The sequence below is a fragment of the Mus caroli genome, chromosome 18 (genome assembly GCF_900094665.2).
Source record: "Mus caroli chromosome 18, CAROLI_EIJ_v1.1, whole genome shotgun sequence".
NCBI lineage: Eukaryota > Metazoa > Chordata > Mammalia > Rodentia > Muridae > Mus > Mus caroli.
In genome coordinates this window covers 8,623,739-8,638,391 of record NC_034587.1, presented here as the reverse complement: position 1 = coordinate 8,638,391, position 14,653 = coordinate 8,623,739, and the positions used below count along the sequence as shown (strand labels likewise).

The 14,653-nt window shown below is 42.6% G+C and overlaps 1 protein-coding gene across 2 annotated transcripts in view; it reads left to right on the top strand.

Annotated features, from left to right (window-relative positions):
• Tmem241 (transmembrane protein 241) overlaps positions 1–14,653 on the top strand; it is a 127,017-nt gene that overhangs the window by 69,631 nt on the left and 42,733 nt on the right. Inside the window, exons 13-14 of one of the 2 annotated variants that reach the window (XM_029472110.1) lie at positions 125–218; positions 10,212–10,328. In XM_029472110.1, coding sequence (XP_029327970.1) covers positions 125–218; positions 10,212–10,271 — 154 coding nt within the window. In that variant the 3' untranslated portion in view covers positions 10,272–10,328. Of the gene's footprint in view, positions 1–124; positions 219–10,211; positions 10,329–14,653 lie in introns of those variants that run through there. The other variant, XM_021150584.2, reaches the window with a different exon arrangement.

The window sequence follows — 14,653 nt, the reverse complement described above, 5'->3', positions numbered from 1 at the left end:
GCATGGGAGGATTTAGAGGTCCAGGCCAGCACATGGCCAAGACTGCGTGTCTCAATGGAGGACCTCACTGGCTGTGGCTGAAGGAGGGCAGCCTCACTAAGCAAAGGGTGTTTTCTCTTTTCAGTGGAGTTTTGGGATTCTTCCTCATGCTCAGTACAGTCAGGCTGAGAAGCATCCTGGCCCCAGGGCAGTGCGCAGCCTGGATCCTCTGTGCTAAGGTAAGAGAGAGAGGGGCTGTCGGGGCAGGAAAATCTACCTCAGCATCTGTGAGCCCAGGCTTCTCAACATGGGTTATGGAGAGTGGGGTCTTTAGGAGACCATTTTTAGTGGCACATGCCTGGCCATTCATACAGGTGATCATCTCTGAGACCTTTCACTTATCTTATCAGTAAGACATCACATTCTTAGAAGGTGACTATGAGTTGGCACTTCCTGAGCCTTAATTACCCCTCTGGAAATGAGAGATTTTGATCAAAAATTCTCCAAGTATCTCCAGCTCTCAGAGACTAGATTAGCATATGTAGGGAGTTGTTGTCCTTCCCTGAAACTATACGCCTGTCCAGAGCCCAGTTGACTTTCTCAAGAGGACCCAGCCTGTCCAGTGAGGTGGTGGAAGAAAACTGTCACGTGGCCAGATGGAGACACTTTCATGAGCCTTCAGAGAGTAGCTTTTGTGTATCACAGTAACATGGCTGAAGGATGAGAGCGGTGGGTGGGTACAAAGGTCGGAAGCAGAACGGCAGCAGTGTGAAGCACCACGTGAAGCACCCTGTGACACACCGTACTGTGTGAAGCACTGCGTGAAGCACCGTGTGAAGCACCGCACGAAGCACCGTGTAAAGCACTGCGTGAAACACCGAGTGAAGCACCGCGTGAAGCACCCTGTGAAGCACCCCGTGAAGCACAGTGTGAAGCACCGAGTGAAGCACCCCGTGAAGCACTGTGTGAAGCACCCTGTGAAGCACCGTGTGAAGCACTGTGTGAAGCACCACATAAAGCACTTCGTGAAGCACTGTGGTAGCAGAAATGCTTTGACATGAGCTCTCTTCTCCTGGCACCTTACTTATCCTCAGTCCAAAGGAATCAAAATGGATGGTCTTAGGAGCGGCTCTGGAGGAGTGGGATTCGATCTAATGAAGTGGTTATCTGAGCTCCTGCTTCAGCTGTCTCTGTGTTTTCAGATGCGTTTGCTTTTTCTGGAAATGGGCTTATACAGCGGGGCTGTCATCCCTCTGTCTATTAGTATTAGTAGTATTGTAGTTTTGCATTCAGAAGAATGGGAAGATTGGCTAACATCTTCAGCATGAGAGAAGGAGGAAGCAGACAGTCTCCAAAACAAGCAGAGAGATGGGACAACACTGTCAGAAGTCTTTGTGTCCATGCTTTCAGAAATGGACTAAAGGCATACAAGAAACCAGAGGTATTTGTTCTCGGTAGGAACAGAGTAAAATGTGCTTTTCTGCCCCATTCTATCCTCTCAGTTCTGTCAGTGAGATGATTAAGCCAGAGCACGCTGTAGGGAGCTATAGAAATCAGCCTTACTGCTTCTACAAGTCATTCCCTCTGTTTGGGCCATTGTTAATTCTAGTGGCCATTTTCGTCATAAGTGAACATGGAAGGCAGCAGTTTCACTGTTTTGAGTTTGTAGGCCTCATTGGAGCAAGCTGTGGACAGTGATCTTGCTGCAGACCCACATAGTTTTGGAGGTAAGAGCATAGTGAGCTCTGTAGCCTTCCCTCTGTATAACTCACACTTGATGCCTTCTATGTCAAGGAACACACAAAACAGGTAGAACATACCCATACATCCCTGGCCACGGGAGTCTTTTTGCACACAGAAGAGCCAGAGGAAAGCAAACTAAGGCAGACATAAAAACTTCCTGAGGTTCAAATGCCCTCTACAGCTATGCAGAAGCAAAGACAAACAAGGCTTTCTGGCTCATAAAAACAACCTCTGACTCGTCCCTGCCAGGTGCCAAGTTACACATGCATGAGGAATGAGGATATAGATTAGAAAAAGACGTCAGCCTCTGTGCCTGTTATAAGAGACAGACTTTATGCTTGCTCTAGGAAGATCGCCGAACAAGCAAAAACAAACACCTACAAAAGCGAGACATGTAGGGAAGGTAGACCCAGAGTCACTACTATACATTATATAAAAAGCACAATATTCAACCAAAGAGCACTGACATTTACAGAATCAAATTGTGGTCCGTGTGCAGGAAAAGAAAAGACTTCATATGTAGGAGCTAGCTCAGAACACAGCAAAACTTTTCTTTCAGAATGCTCAGGGATGGTGCTGCAACCATGCCAAGAAGCAAAGGAAAGGTGTAATGAATTCAGAATGTCAGTCAAAGAGGATTAGAAAATAACCAACAGAAAGTGCAGATTGAAATGTATAATGGAAATGAGATTTTTTTTTAGAGGTACTCAACAATTTTAGATGGCAGTGAAAGTGCCATTTAAAAGTCACCATTTAAAACAGAGGGAAAAAATTAATTGAAAAAAATCTAATGTAAATGAGGAAAATACCTAATAAAAAAATTAATTAAAAAAAAATCTAGAGCCAGTCCCACAACACCCAGAGGAAGCTCTACTCCCAGGCACTCTAACACGCCCAGGACCACAGGATAACAGGATCCCAGGACTTTGGTCACACCAGGATCTCAGGATCCCATAGACAGCTTGATTTTGACACAACCAGGATCACAGGAAGGACAACCTCCAGTCAGACATAGCCAGGGCAGACAGCACTAGAGATAACCAGATGGTGGGGGGCAAGTATAGGAACATAAGCAACAGAAACCAAGGTTACTTGGCATCATAAGAACCCAATTCTNCCACCATAGCAAGTCTTGGATACACCATCACACCAGAAAAGCAAGATTCAGATCTAAAATCACTTCCCATAATGATGGTAGAGGAGTTAAGAATGATATAAATAACTCCCTTAAAGAAATACAGGAGAGGGCTGGTGAGATGGCTCAGCAGTTAAGAGAACTGACTGCTCTTCTGGAGGTCCTGAGTTCAAATCCCAGCAACCACATGGTGGCTCACAACCACCTGTAATGAGATCTGAAGACAGCTACAGTGTGCTTACATATAATAAATAAATAAAATCTTAAAAAAAAAGATATGCAGGAGAACACAGGTAAACAGCTAGAAGCCCTTAAAGAAGAAACATAAAAATCCCTTAAAGAATTACAAGAAAACACAATCAACAGGAGAAGGAAATGAACAAAACCATTCAAGACCTAAAACTAGAAATAGAAACCATAAAGAAATCACAGAGGGAGACAGCCCTGGAGTTAGAAAACCTAGTAAAGAGATCAGGAGTCATAGATGCAAGCATCACCAGCAGAATACAAGAGATATAAGTGAGAATCTCAGGTGCAGAAGATACCATAGAAAACATGGACACAAAAGTCAAAGAAAATGTAAAAGGTAAAAAGCTCCTAACCCAAAACATCCAGGAAATCCAGGACACAATGAGAAGACCAAACCTAAGGATAATAGGTATAGAAGAGAGTGAAGATTCCCAACTTAAAGGGCTAGTAAATATCTTCAACAAAATTTTAGAAGAAAACTTCCCTAACCTAAAGAAAGAGATGCCCATGAACATACAAGAAGCCTACAGAACTCCAAATAGACTGGACCAGAAAAGAAATTCCTTCTGTCACATAATAATCAAAACACCAAATGCACTAAACAAAGAAAGAATATTAAAAGCAGTAAGGGAAAAAGGTCAAGTTACATATAAAGGCAGACCTATCAGAATTACACCAGACTTCTCACCAGAGACTGTGAAAGCTAGAAGACACTGGGCGTATGTCATACAGACCCTAAGAGAACACAAGTGCCAGCCCAGGCTACTATACCCAGCAAAACTCTCAATTACCATAGATAGAGAGACCAAGATATTCCATGACAAAAGCAAATTTACACAATATCTTTTTGTAAATTCAGCCCTACAAAGGATAGTAGATGGAATACACACAAGGAGGGAAACTATACCCTAGAAAAAGCAAGAAAGTAATCTTTTAGCAAACCCACACAAACATAATTCTACCTCTAACAGTAAAAATAACGGGAAATAACAATCACTTTTCCTTAATTTCTCTAAATATGAAAATTAATATTACCAACATATCCTAATCAATTGAAATTAAAAAATATGAAGAATTAGAAATTTGTTGGCTGTCATCCAGTGGTCTCTCTAATTTGGTAATTGGAGAAATATGTCCAATATTGTACAATTCATATAAACTTTCTGCTTGTTTGTACATGACAGGGTCTTGCTGTGTGCCACATAATGGTCTTGAAATCATGCTTCTCCTATCTCAGTCTCTCTATTAGTAGGATTGTTTCTTTGATGTTTTTATACTATGCTATAGTTTTCAGAACAGCTTACATACTTCAAAATTATTTATACAGTCAAAAGAAACATAGACAATTAATTTGGGAGGTGGCTTGTAAGAGAACAACAAAGAGTGAAATTGAAGTTTTGCTTGATATTTATAATTATTGTATGAATTTTGAAGAAGAGGATCTTATAAGTTACTCTTTTTTTGAGATTTATGCTTTTCAAAATCATCATAGCCAATGAACCAGAATCTTACCTTATCTAATGTCTGTGCCATCTTCCAAGCAGAACCATTGCATATTGAAACAGTTGATAAATGACTTCATGGATAGACCATCTTAATACACACACCATTTCTTAAATGAATGTAACCTGTTCCTAGTGGGATGAGAATGATGACAATCACTCATGTCAAATAGCTTTGACCATAGCAGGAAATCTGTGTCCAAAAAATTGTGCCTACAATTCATTCATTGGTGCAGCAAAACTGTCAACTCTTAGCTTAGCTGCTATGGAGGTAAAATCCTTTGGTGATGTGAGGGACATTGAAGCAGAGCCTTATTACAGTGAACTCTAGTGTCTAAAAATTGTTTTTATTTTGGGTTTGTACCACAGTAAGAGCCAAGATTTTAATGCTCTACTAAAAACAAAACAAAACAAACAAAAAAGACTGTACTTTGTATATTTCAATTAAGTTATGTTCCTGTGTTCTCATCAAAAGCAAAAACTGCCAACATGTTGAGTATTGAGGAGTTTCACAGTAGGTTCTCCACAATATAATTTTTTTAGGGAGAAATAATCATGAAAATCCACCAGCACGATTTGTTCTATTTTTAGAAACTTAGAACACTGAATTTCAACATATATACCAGACAGATTAATATTAGCTTTGATTGAGAGAGTCTTAAAAGTTGTCAAAGACTCACACTAGGCACCATGGAAAGTGGTTTTGGTTTGGTTTGATTTTTTTGCCTATCTTGTGCTATGTTTTATACAAGTAAATGTGAATTTAATGAGGTTAGTGGTATAGGAAATTCAGTTGTTGTAATGAATAAAAATTAATTATTCTTAATGATATAAAGCAAAAAAAAAAAAAAGTGACCAGAACCCCAGAGACCTGGGAGACATTATGCATATCAATATGTATATATAAACAGTCTTGGAAGAAGAGGAGCCAGGAATAGAAAAATATTTGAATAAATGATGGATAAAACTCCCAAATTTTATGAAAGACATAATATTCAGTAAGCCTTAAGAACAAACAAAACCAGAACCTTACCTGAACAAATTATAATCAAACTGTTAAAAGGCAAAGAGAAAATATTAGAAGCATCAAGATAAAAAGGGTTTAGCACACATAGAGGAAAATCAATGAAATTCATGAAAAATAGCAAACCTCAAAACAGAGCAAAAACCTGGAGGCTAGAGGCAGCAAGAGGAGGCTATGTTCCACATACTATAGGGAAAAAATATGATAACCAGAGACTTAGTATCGACATAATTGTCCTTCAAATATGACAGACAATTCCAAATAAATAAAGACTGAGAGATGTGTTGCTAGTGGCAGTATCAATAATTATATTAAGCGTGAATGGACTAAATAATCCTCTTAAACATTTTGATGGTTTGTATATGCTTGGCTCAGGGAGTGGCACTATTAGGAGGCTTTGTTGGAGTAGGTGTGTTTCTGTGGGTGTGGTCTTTAAGACCCTTATCCTAGCTCCATGGAAGCCTGCCTTCTCCTAGCAGCTTTCAGAACAAGAGTTAAAACTCTCAGCTCTTCCTGCACCATGCCTGCCTGGATGCTTCCTGGCCATGCTCCTGCCTTGATGATAATGAACCTGTAAGCCAGCCCCAGTTAAATGTTGTCCTTATAAGAATTGCCTTGATCATGGTGTCTGTTCACAGCAGTAAAACCCTAACTAAGGGTAGTGAAATGGCTCAGAGCTTGGGAGCACCAACTGCACTTACTGAGGACCCAGGGTCTATTTCTAGCACTCAAGTGGTGGCTCACAATCACCTGTAACTGCAGTTTTAAGAAATCTGATACCCTCTTCTGGCCTTTATGGACACTAGGCATGAATATGGTGCTTATACATACTTTCCAGCAAAACACTCAAATGCATAAAATAAAAATAAATGAGCCTTTTAAAAAATGCTTCATTCAAAAGACAGAGGTTGTTAGATTATATTTTTAAAATCCAAAACCCACCTACATACTGTCTAGAAGAGGTACACCTTGAATCAAATACACAAATATATGCTGATTTTGAGGGTTTGGTAGAGCCGGTATCCTCATAAACTTCTGGTAGACACTTACACAGGCACTTTAAAAACCAGCTTGGGACTTCCTAAAAGGCAAAACTGAGGATTATGCAGCACTTCTAAGAAAGGCTCACACCCTACAAAAACCCTGCACATGGATGTTCACAGCATTAATAATAAAGCCAAAACATGCAACTAGGCAAATAGTGTAAATGTGAACTTCTTAGTGGATGGCTAAACAAAATATCATTCGTGTGTGTGTGTGTGTGTGTGTGTGTGTGTGTGTTAGTGCTGTTAAACCAACAACAAGGTCATGAATTCTATGATATAAATGAATCTTCGAAGCATTCTGCTAAGTGAAAAAATCTAGTCACAAAATAATGCCTACATTATTCCATTTGTATGAAATATTCAGAAAAGATAAATTTATACAGATAGAATATGGAATTGATGGCTTTTCATGAAGCAGAAGTTGATTGCATAGAGGTATAAAGAAGTTGTGGTTTGGAGTGATGGAAATGACCTAAAACTAGAGGGTTTTAGGTAGTGATGGTTGCATAGTCACTTAATAACTTACTACATTTGATAGTAAAAAGCATCATATTAAGCTTGGTGGTACTGTGTAGCCTGTAGTTTTTACTATGCCGCTTTAAGCTCCAGGCAGACCATGCTACCATCCACCACCCTGGTTACTTTGGATCCATGGATGAAACACACACACACACACACACACACACACACACACACGAACGCACACGAACGCACACAAGCTCATTTTAACCTGCCTTACAGCTCAGCAGCTGGGCTCTTCTATACCTCTCATTACTTCTTGCTTAACACTCTAAATCTGCCCTCAATTTAGTTGTATTTCTAATCTCCTACCTGCTACCCCAGGCCCAGTTGGAGAAACAGCCAGTGGCCACTCCACCCACAATCTCATATGGCTGCTGGCTCTCTCTCCATCCAGCAATTAGCTGCTGGTATCTTTAGTGATAAATCAAGAACCAATTGGAGAAATGGCTCAGCAGTTAAGAACACTGACTGTTCTTCCAGAGGTCCTGAGTTCAATCCCCAGCAACTACATGGTGGTTCACAACCATCTATAATGAGATCTGATGCCCTCTTCTGGTGTGTCTGAAGACGACATTGTACTCATAAAACAAATAAATAAATCATTTTTTAAAAAAGAGAGACTCTAGTCAGTCATGGTGTGGCTCACACCTTTAATCCCTGCCCTCAGAAGACAGAAGCAGGAAGCTCTGTGAGTCTGAGACCAGCCTGCTCTAGATGGCCAGTTCCAAGCCATCTAGGGCTACAAATGGAGATCCAGTCTCAAAATAACTGAGCTGCCTTGTCTCACCGACTGAGAGCACAGCAGTCTCTGAGAAGGCAGATCACTCCAGACACTGAGGCCACCAGCATGCTGCCCTTGGATGTCCCCACCTGCACAAGAGTAGGGAATACACTATGTTGTCTATAAGCTACTGGTCTCTGGTGTTAGTCAGAGCATCCATGATGGGCAAGATTGCATTGGTTCCTTCTCTTGTCGCTGTAATACCTAACAAAGCACCAGGAGGAAGGGTTTATTTTGGCCATGGTGATGGGGAAGGCATGGCAGCAAGTGGCTCCATGGCAGCAGGAGTATGCACTGTGCTGATAGTACTAAAGAAATCTCATATTTCCATGGAACTGGAAGTGTTACAGGAAGTGGGGCTAGGCTTGCACAGGTGACCAACTTTCTCTATAAAGGCCTCACCTCTTAAAGGTTCTACTGAAAGACCCTCGAAGGGAGACCCTCACTCAAGTCTCAGGAAGGCGCGCACCCAGTGAGACGCTAAGGCCGAACTTGCTGTAACCACCCAAGGCTTTAATGGCACACAAGCAATGAAGGAGCGCTCAAACCAGCATGCTGGGGTCGAAACTCATACACCGCACAGGGGTAGAGAAGTTCGACCCCGGCCTAAACTTTTCACAGGTTTATAAAGGCAAAAACCACAAACCAAAAGGGAGGAGTAGAAAGAATTGGCACAGTTACACATGATTGGCTCATTTAAATGTCAGCGGGGTGATTACAAGCTAACAGGGTAGTACGTGCCAGCTAGGGCGTAGGGAGGCATAAGGGCCTGGGACTTATCGAGGTTCACAGGACATCTGGTTAATGTATGATTTATGGTGGGCTGAGGGAGGCACCAGTTCTTGCATTCCTTTTTTATCTTTTATGGCCAGACATTCCTTGCTACAGGGTGGGTCTTGCTGTGCCTGGACTTGCCTGGGCCTGTTTATTAAAGACTAAATAGCAAATTTTACTCTTCACTACAACACCCCAAAACAGTGCCACCATAAATACAGGAGCCTATGGGGGACATTTCACATCCAAACCATGGCTTCACCTTGGAAACCCGCTGGTCTCTCCTCTGTAAAGCACAGTTTGACTCCTCTGGCAGTAGTCCTCATGCCCTCCTGACGGCCTTTACTAATGAGGTAGCCCTGAACAGTGAACTGCTGGGAACTATGTTGGTAATGATCATGCCTACTCAATAAAACATTTGCCAGGTTTATAAGAACGTACTGGAGTGTATCACTCCACAGTGGGACTTTCCTCTGTCCCTGTCACCAGGTGTCACCCTCTTTGGAAGAAGCTCTTGGTGTCAGTGTTACAGGTGGTTTACTGGGACTTTTGTCCTCAACTCAGATTGTCAGAATTTACTCTTACAAAAGGTGGTTCCTTCACATTGCTCTTAGGATAGGATGCTGTTTACATGGAAGAAATATTGTAAAATTAGAAGGTACTACAATACAAGCTCCTGCTGGTTCAGAGCAGGATTAAATGAGCTGATGTATGTGGAGATGTCTGGGGTGTGCTTTGCAAACAGCATTGTGTAGAATAATGGAGACCTAAATAAAGACTTAGTTCTCACCTAATCGTAAGTCTGCCATCATAGGTGCATGGAATTCATTTTCTTTTCTGTAAATAAGCAAGGTACTAATTTCTGCCTGACAGAGGGCATTGAATGCTGTCTGACATCTCTGGACTGGTGAACGCCAGCCCTTGGGAGGTCCTTGGCTCTGTCAAACACTAGCTCACTTCTCTCACAAAGTTAACCAGTGATTTCCTGGCTCCAAATTTACCATTGTGCTCACTGATTTGAGGATCGCTGCTCTGAGTGCAGCATCGACAAGAACCAGGCTTCTCGAATGCTATTTAATCTGAGATTGCCCAACAAAAGAAGCTATTGATGCACCATTCACAGTGACTTAAACTTACATAAAGAATCATTGATCCAAAACAGTCACTGTGTGTGTGAAAATGTATGTTTGCTGGTTTCCATGGATACCACCCAGCTGGCTTCTCTGTGATCACTCACTAGTCGGAATTATACACTGGCATTGCCTGGGAGCCTTCAGCACTGTCTCCATAACAACATCTCCTTGTGGAGTAGCATGACCGACACCCTGATCTGTGTTTTCCACATAGGAGTTTCTATTCAGAGCTGGACAAATGCTGCTGGTAAACTGGCTGATTTGTTCTTAGGAAAGCTTTGATGTGCATAGGATGCTTTCTGTGTTCTGACTTCCAATCTCAGGTTTTTACAAGTGAAGGCCACAGCACAATTCCTTTCTCTCTTTTCCATGTGGCATGCTGACATGTCTCCCTGACCTGCTGCCAAGATAAAGAAGGAGTCTTCACTATGTCAGTGGACTAGATAAAGTTAGTTTCTTCAAAAGGTACTTTTCTCTGTGTATGAGTGTTTCCCTGTGTGTATGTACATGCATCACATGTATGCCTGGTACTTGCTGAAGCCAGAGGAGGATCCTGTGAAACTGGAGTTACAGATGGTTGTAAGCCTCTATGTGGGTGCTAGCAATCAAACCTGGGCCTTCTGTAAGAACAAGTGTCCATAACTACTGATCCATCTCTACAGCCCCCAAACTAAAAACAAAAACAAAAAAACAAAAAATGTAAGACACAAGACAACCAACGTTGACCTCTAGACTCCATACACGTGAACACATATGTACGTGACACCTGCACATATATGTACATACACACAGAGACAGATACATACATATCTACCACACAAAAAGGCTGGGTTGTTTTAATAGGGGAATCATACACATTTTCTGACATTAAAATAATAGGGATTTTTGCTTTTTATTTTACGCATTTATATGTGTACATGGATGTGGGTATGTATATGCATGTTTGTGGATACGCATGCCTGTGCGTGTTGGTGGGGAGGACAGAAGTGGATGATGGGTGTTTTTCTGTCCATTTCTTTTGAGTTAAGGTGTTTTGTTGAACCTAGAGCTTACTCTTTTGATCAGTGGTCTGACTGACAATCCTTGAATCTACACATAAGCACTTGGGTTACAGTGTGCCCTCGTATAGCCGTCGTTTCTGTGGATGCTGGAGATGTGAACTCATGTCCTCATGCTTACAAAGAAGGCTTTACCCACCGAGCTGTCTCCATAGCCCCTAGTCTTTTAATTTCCACCGGATGTCTTGACATGTTTATAGGAAGGTCCTAAGGCTTAACATTGACTGTTACCTTGAATGTTCAAGGAGGTGACAAGCAAGGATGTCTTTCAAGTTCTGAATCAGAGTTCTTAGGTTTGGTTTTGACATGTGTGTCTGCACACAAGGGCAGACCAAGGAAGAAATCCCAGAAGTCCAGATTTGATGATGTGCTCCTCCTGTCTGCAGAACAAAGAGCATTTTCTTCACCTGCTGTGCATTCTGTTATCACCTTTATTTCTTGTTACTGCTGCTGTTATTACTCAGTGTCCTGCTCAGTGTCTTTCCTCACCTCCCATGTCATCACAGGGGAGCTGGCTTCTCCCCTGTGCCCATGTGTTTATGCCTCCTCATCCTCCTTCCCCACACACCTCAAAGCTCATTTGACCATGGACCCTCTCAAATATTCTTTCTCTTCTTTTGATTTTTTACTCAGCATCTTTGTGTGTTCTGGAAATGGTCTGATGAAAATATGTCATGAAATAAAATAAAACTCTGTTGTAATGTAACTTTTATGTTGAAAGAGTGTACTGAAAAAAAATCTAATTATGGCTGTCTCTTAATTAAATCATTTTTCTTGTTCACCAGCTAAGCTTCTGGGGTGATGAGAACAATTTTTCATGGAAAATGTAAACCCAAAGGCAGCAGCATAATTTCCTTTACCGTCTCTGACCAGGCTATAATCCAGCATGTCAGTGCCTTTCCATGACATCAGCACTGAGGTGGTGGGGACATGGAGCAGCATGTGAGGGGTGACTCTTAGTGCCAGCAGAGAAGCCAGTTACCCAAGAATCATTTGTTTATGAACAAGATTTTCCCAAGGATCCCTGGGAGGGAAATACTGTTCAGGATTTGAGGAAAAATAGCCAGATTTCTGTTTCCTGTTGTCATATTAATTCAGAGAAGAGGGCATCTTGCTGTTCTGGATAAGGCAATGTTTTGTATTGTCTCTCTCTGTGCGTTAGGTTTCCCCCTCCTCCTCTGTGCATTATGGTCTCCCCCCCCCCCACGACCTGGTTTTAGTGCCACCCATGATCACAGGGTTCTGTGTTGCAAAACCATGGTGGCACTTCTGGGTTTCACGCCTTTTGGCTGAAGGAATTTGCAGATTTACTGCGGGAGGCAATGTCTAAATGTCTAGACTGAGGGCTTCCTGGGGGCGCCTCATATCCTAGATAAGTTAAAAAAACTAAAGTAGAGTGTGAAACACAAAGGTCAGTTATTTCTCATTTGGGGTGTGGGTGGGGTGAGTGCGATGGTGTGAGCACCAGATAAACAAGTTTCCAGGGAGCCCCACTGAAAGAAGCTGACTAAGCACTCCCAAAACCCTGCTGATATGGGGTCAGAGCCATTGTGTAAGCCAGTCCTTTACACAACTTCCTTGCCTTCCCCTCCCCAAAGAAGCAAAATTATGTGACATTTTCTCCACTCCATGTTAGATTTCTTTCTCAGCACTTGAAATTTTCCATCTGGGAGATTTTTGCTCCTACCTGTGTTCCACTCTTGGATACAGACAGGGATGCCAGGAGACTCTCTCCCACATCAATAACTGATATGTTTATAAAAAGATAAAGACAGAAAGAATATGTTCTATGGGGGTGTGGGGAAAGGGGGTGCCTTGGCATGGGCCTGCCCCCTGAGGGACCAGCCAGGTGATGGTATAGTATAGAGTTTATTCAGGTCATGGGAAGGGGAGTTAAAAGGATAGTAGAGGCAGAGAAAGGCAGAGACGGGGAGGGGGGAAGGGAAGGGAAGGGAAGGGAAGGGAAGGGAAGGGAAGGGAAGGGAAGGGAAGGGAAGGGAAGGGAAGGGAAGGGAAGGGAAGGGAAGGGAAGGGAAGGGAAGGGAAGGGAAGGAAAAAGTAAAATAGAGGCTGGCCATGGCCATGAGCACGTGGAGAGAAGGGGAAGGGAAGGCAATGGGGAAGGGGAGAGGAAGAGCAGGAGAGAAGCAAGAGAGCAAGAGAGGGAGGAGGGGGCAAGCAGCCCCTTTTATACTGGGCCAGGTCTATCTGGCTGTTGCCAGGTAACTGTGGGGTAGAGTTTAGACAGAATGCTAACAATAACCTTTTTAAATTTTATATATTATAATTATTTATCCACATGACTCTCTTATAAAAGTCAGAGGAAAGCCTACCAGAGTCATTTTTCTGCTTTCCCCATATTGGTCCTAGGGATTGAACTCAGGTCCTCTGGTGGTTGACAGTGTCTTTCCCCTCTGAGGCATCTCCCTGGCTGGCCCTCCACAGAAATCTTACTGCATCCATTTCTGCCTTGCTCATCCAGACTGCCAAGCATTTGCTGCCGTGTGGTTGCATTGTTGTGAGAACTGCACTTTCTTCTCCATAGCTTTAAAGTGTCAGGACTGGAGAGGGAAAAGTGTTGGCAATAATTCAGTCTCATCTCTCACAGGTGTCCTCTGTTGGCTTTCTATGCTTTGTTCTTCTGAGATAGCTAGTGCACTCTAGAAGGTAGTGCTGTGTGGTCTTTCCAGAAGCTTCTATGAAGTTATAGTCACATGTGGTCTATTGCCCTTTCCCGTTCCCTTGAGTTGCTGGGCTGGTGAATCTTCTCCCTGACAGTTGAGTGGCCCACAGCATGTTGAACTGCTCAGAATGAAGAGGTCGGCTCACCCTTAGAAAATTCCACTGAACCCCTCCCCTCCTGGAAGTGAAAGGTCATAAAGAACATAGGCACCCCTCCCCTCTGGAAGGGAGGGGCTGATTACATCCATCAGACCACACGGAGGAGGGACTGACCACCAGAGCTCATAGACACATTCTGAGACCATTGACCACCCACCTCATCCCTATAGACCAATCAGTTTAAACGTCACACTGTTCCGCCAATCATATTGTGCCTAATGGCGGTGGCCCTGAGAACTGTATAAAATGCTTGGCAGTCTAGATGAGCAAGGCAGATATGGATGCAGTAAGATTTCTGTAGAGGGCCATCCAGGGAGATGCCTCAGAGGGGAAAGACACTGTTAATCACCAGAGGACCTGAGTTCAATCCCTGGGACCAATATGGGGAAAGCAGAAAAACGACTCTGGTGGGCTTTCCTCTGACTTTTATAAGAGAGTCATGCAGATAAATAATTATAATATAAAATATTGCTTACTGGATGGACTGCTCAGAGTCGCTGTCTCCCTATGTGCAGGGTGACCCCAGCATGCTGGATTAAATAAAATTCCTCTTGCTTTTGCATCAATTCCAGATCCATGTGGTTCACGCAGGGGGTCCCCAGTAAGCTAAGGCCTGACAGAGTCTTACAAGAGCAGCCTCCTTCTGTTTAGTCCTTTTTGAAGGAATTGTGCCACTTGGTTCAGGGGTTTCAAATGCTCAAGCCAGGCCCAGTTCTGCTCTCTCTACCTGCTGCTTGTGGATCCAGATGTAAAACTCTCTACTGTATCTTCCTATAAGCTGCCATGCTTCCCTTCATGATGATGATGAACCTATAAACCAGCCCCAATTAAATACTTTCCTTTTTTAAAATTTTTTTTTTTTTTTG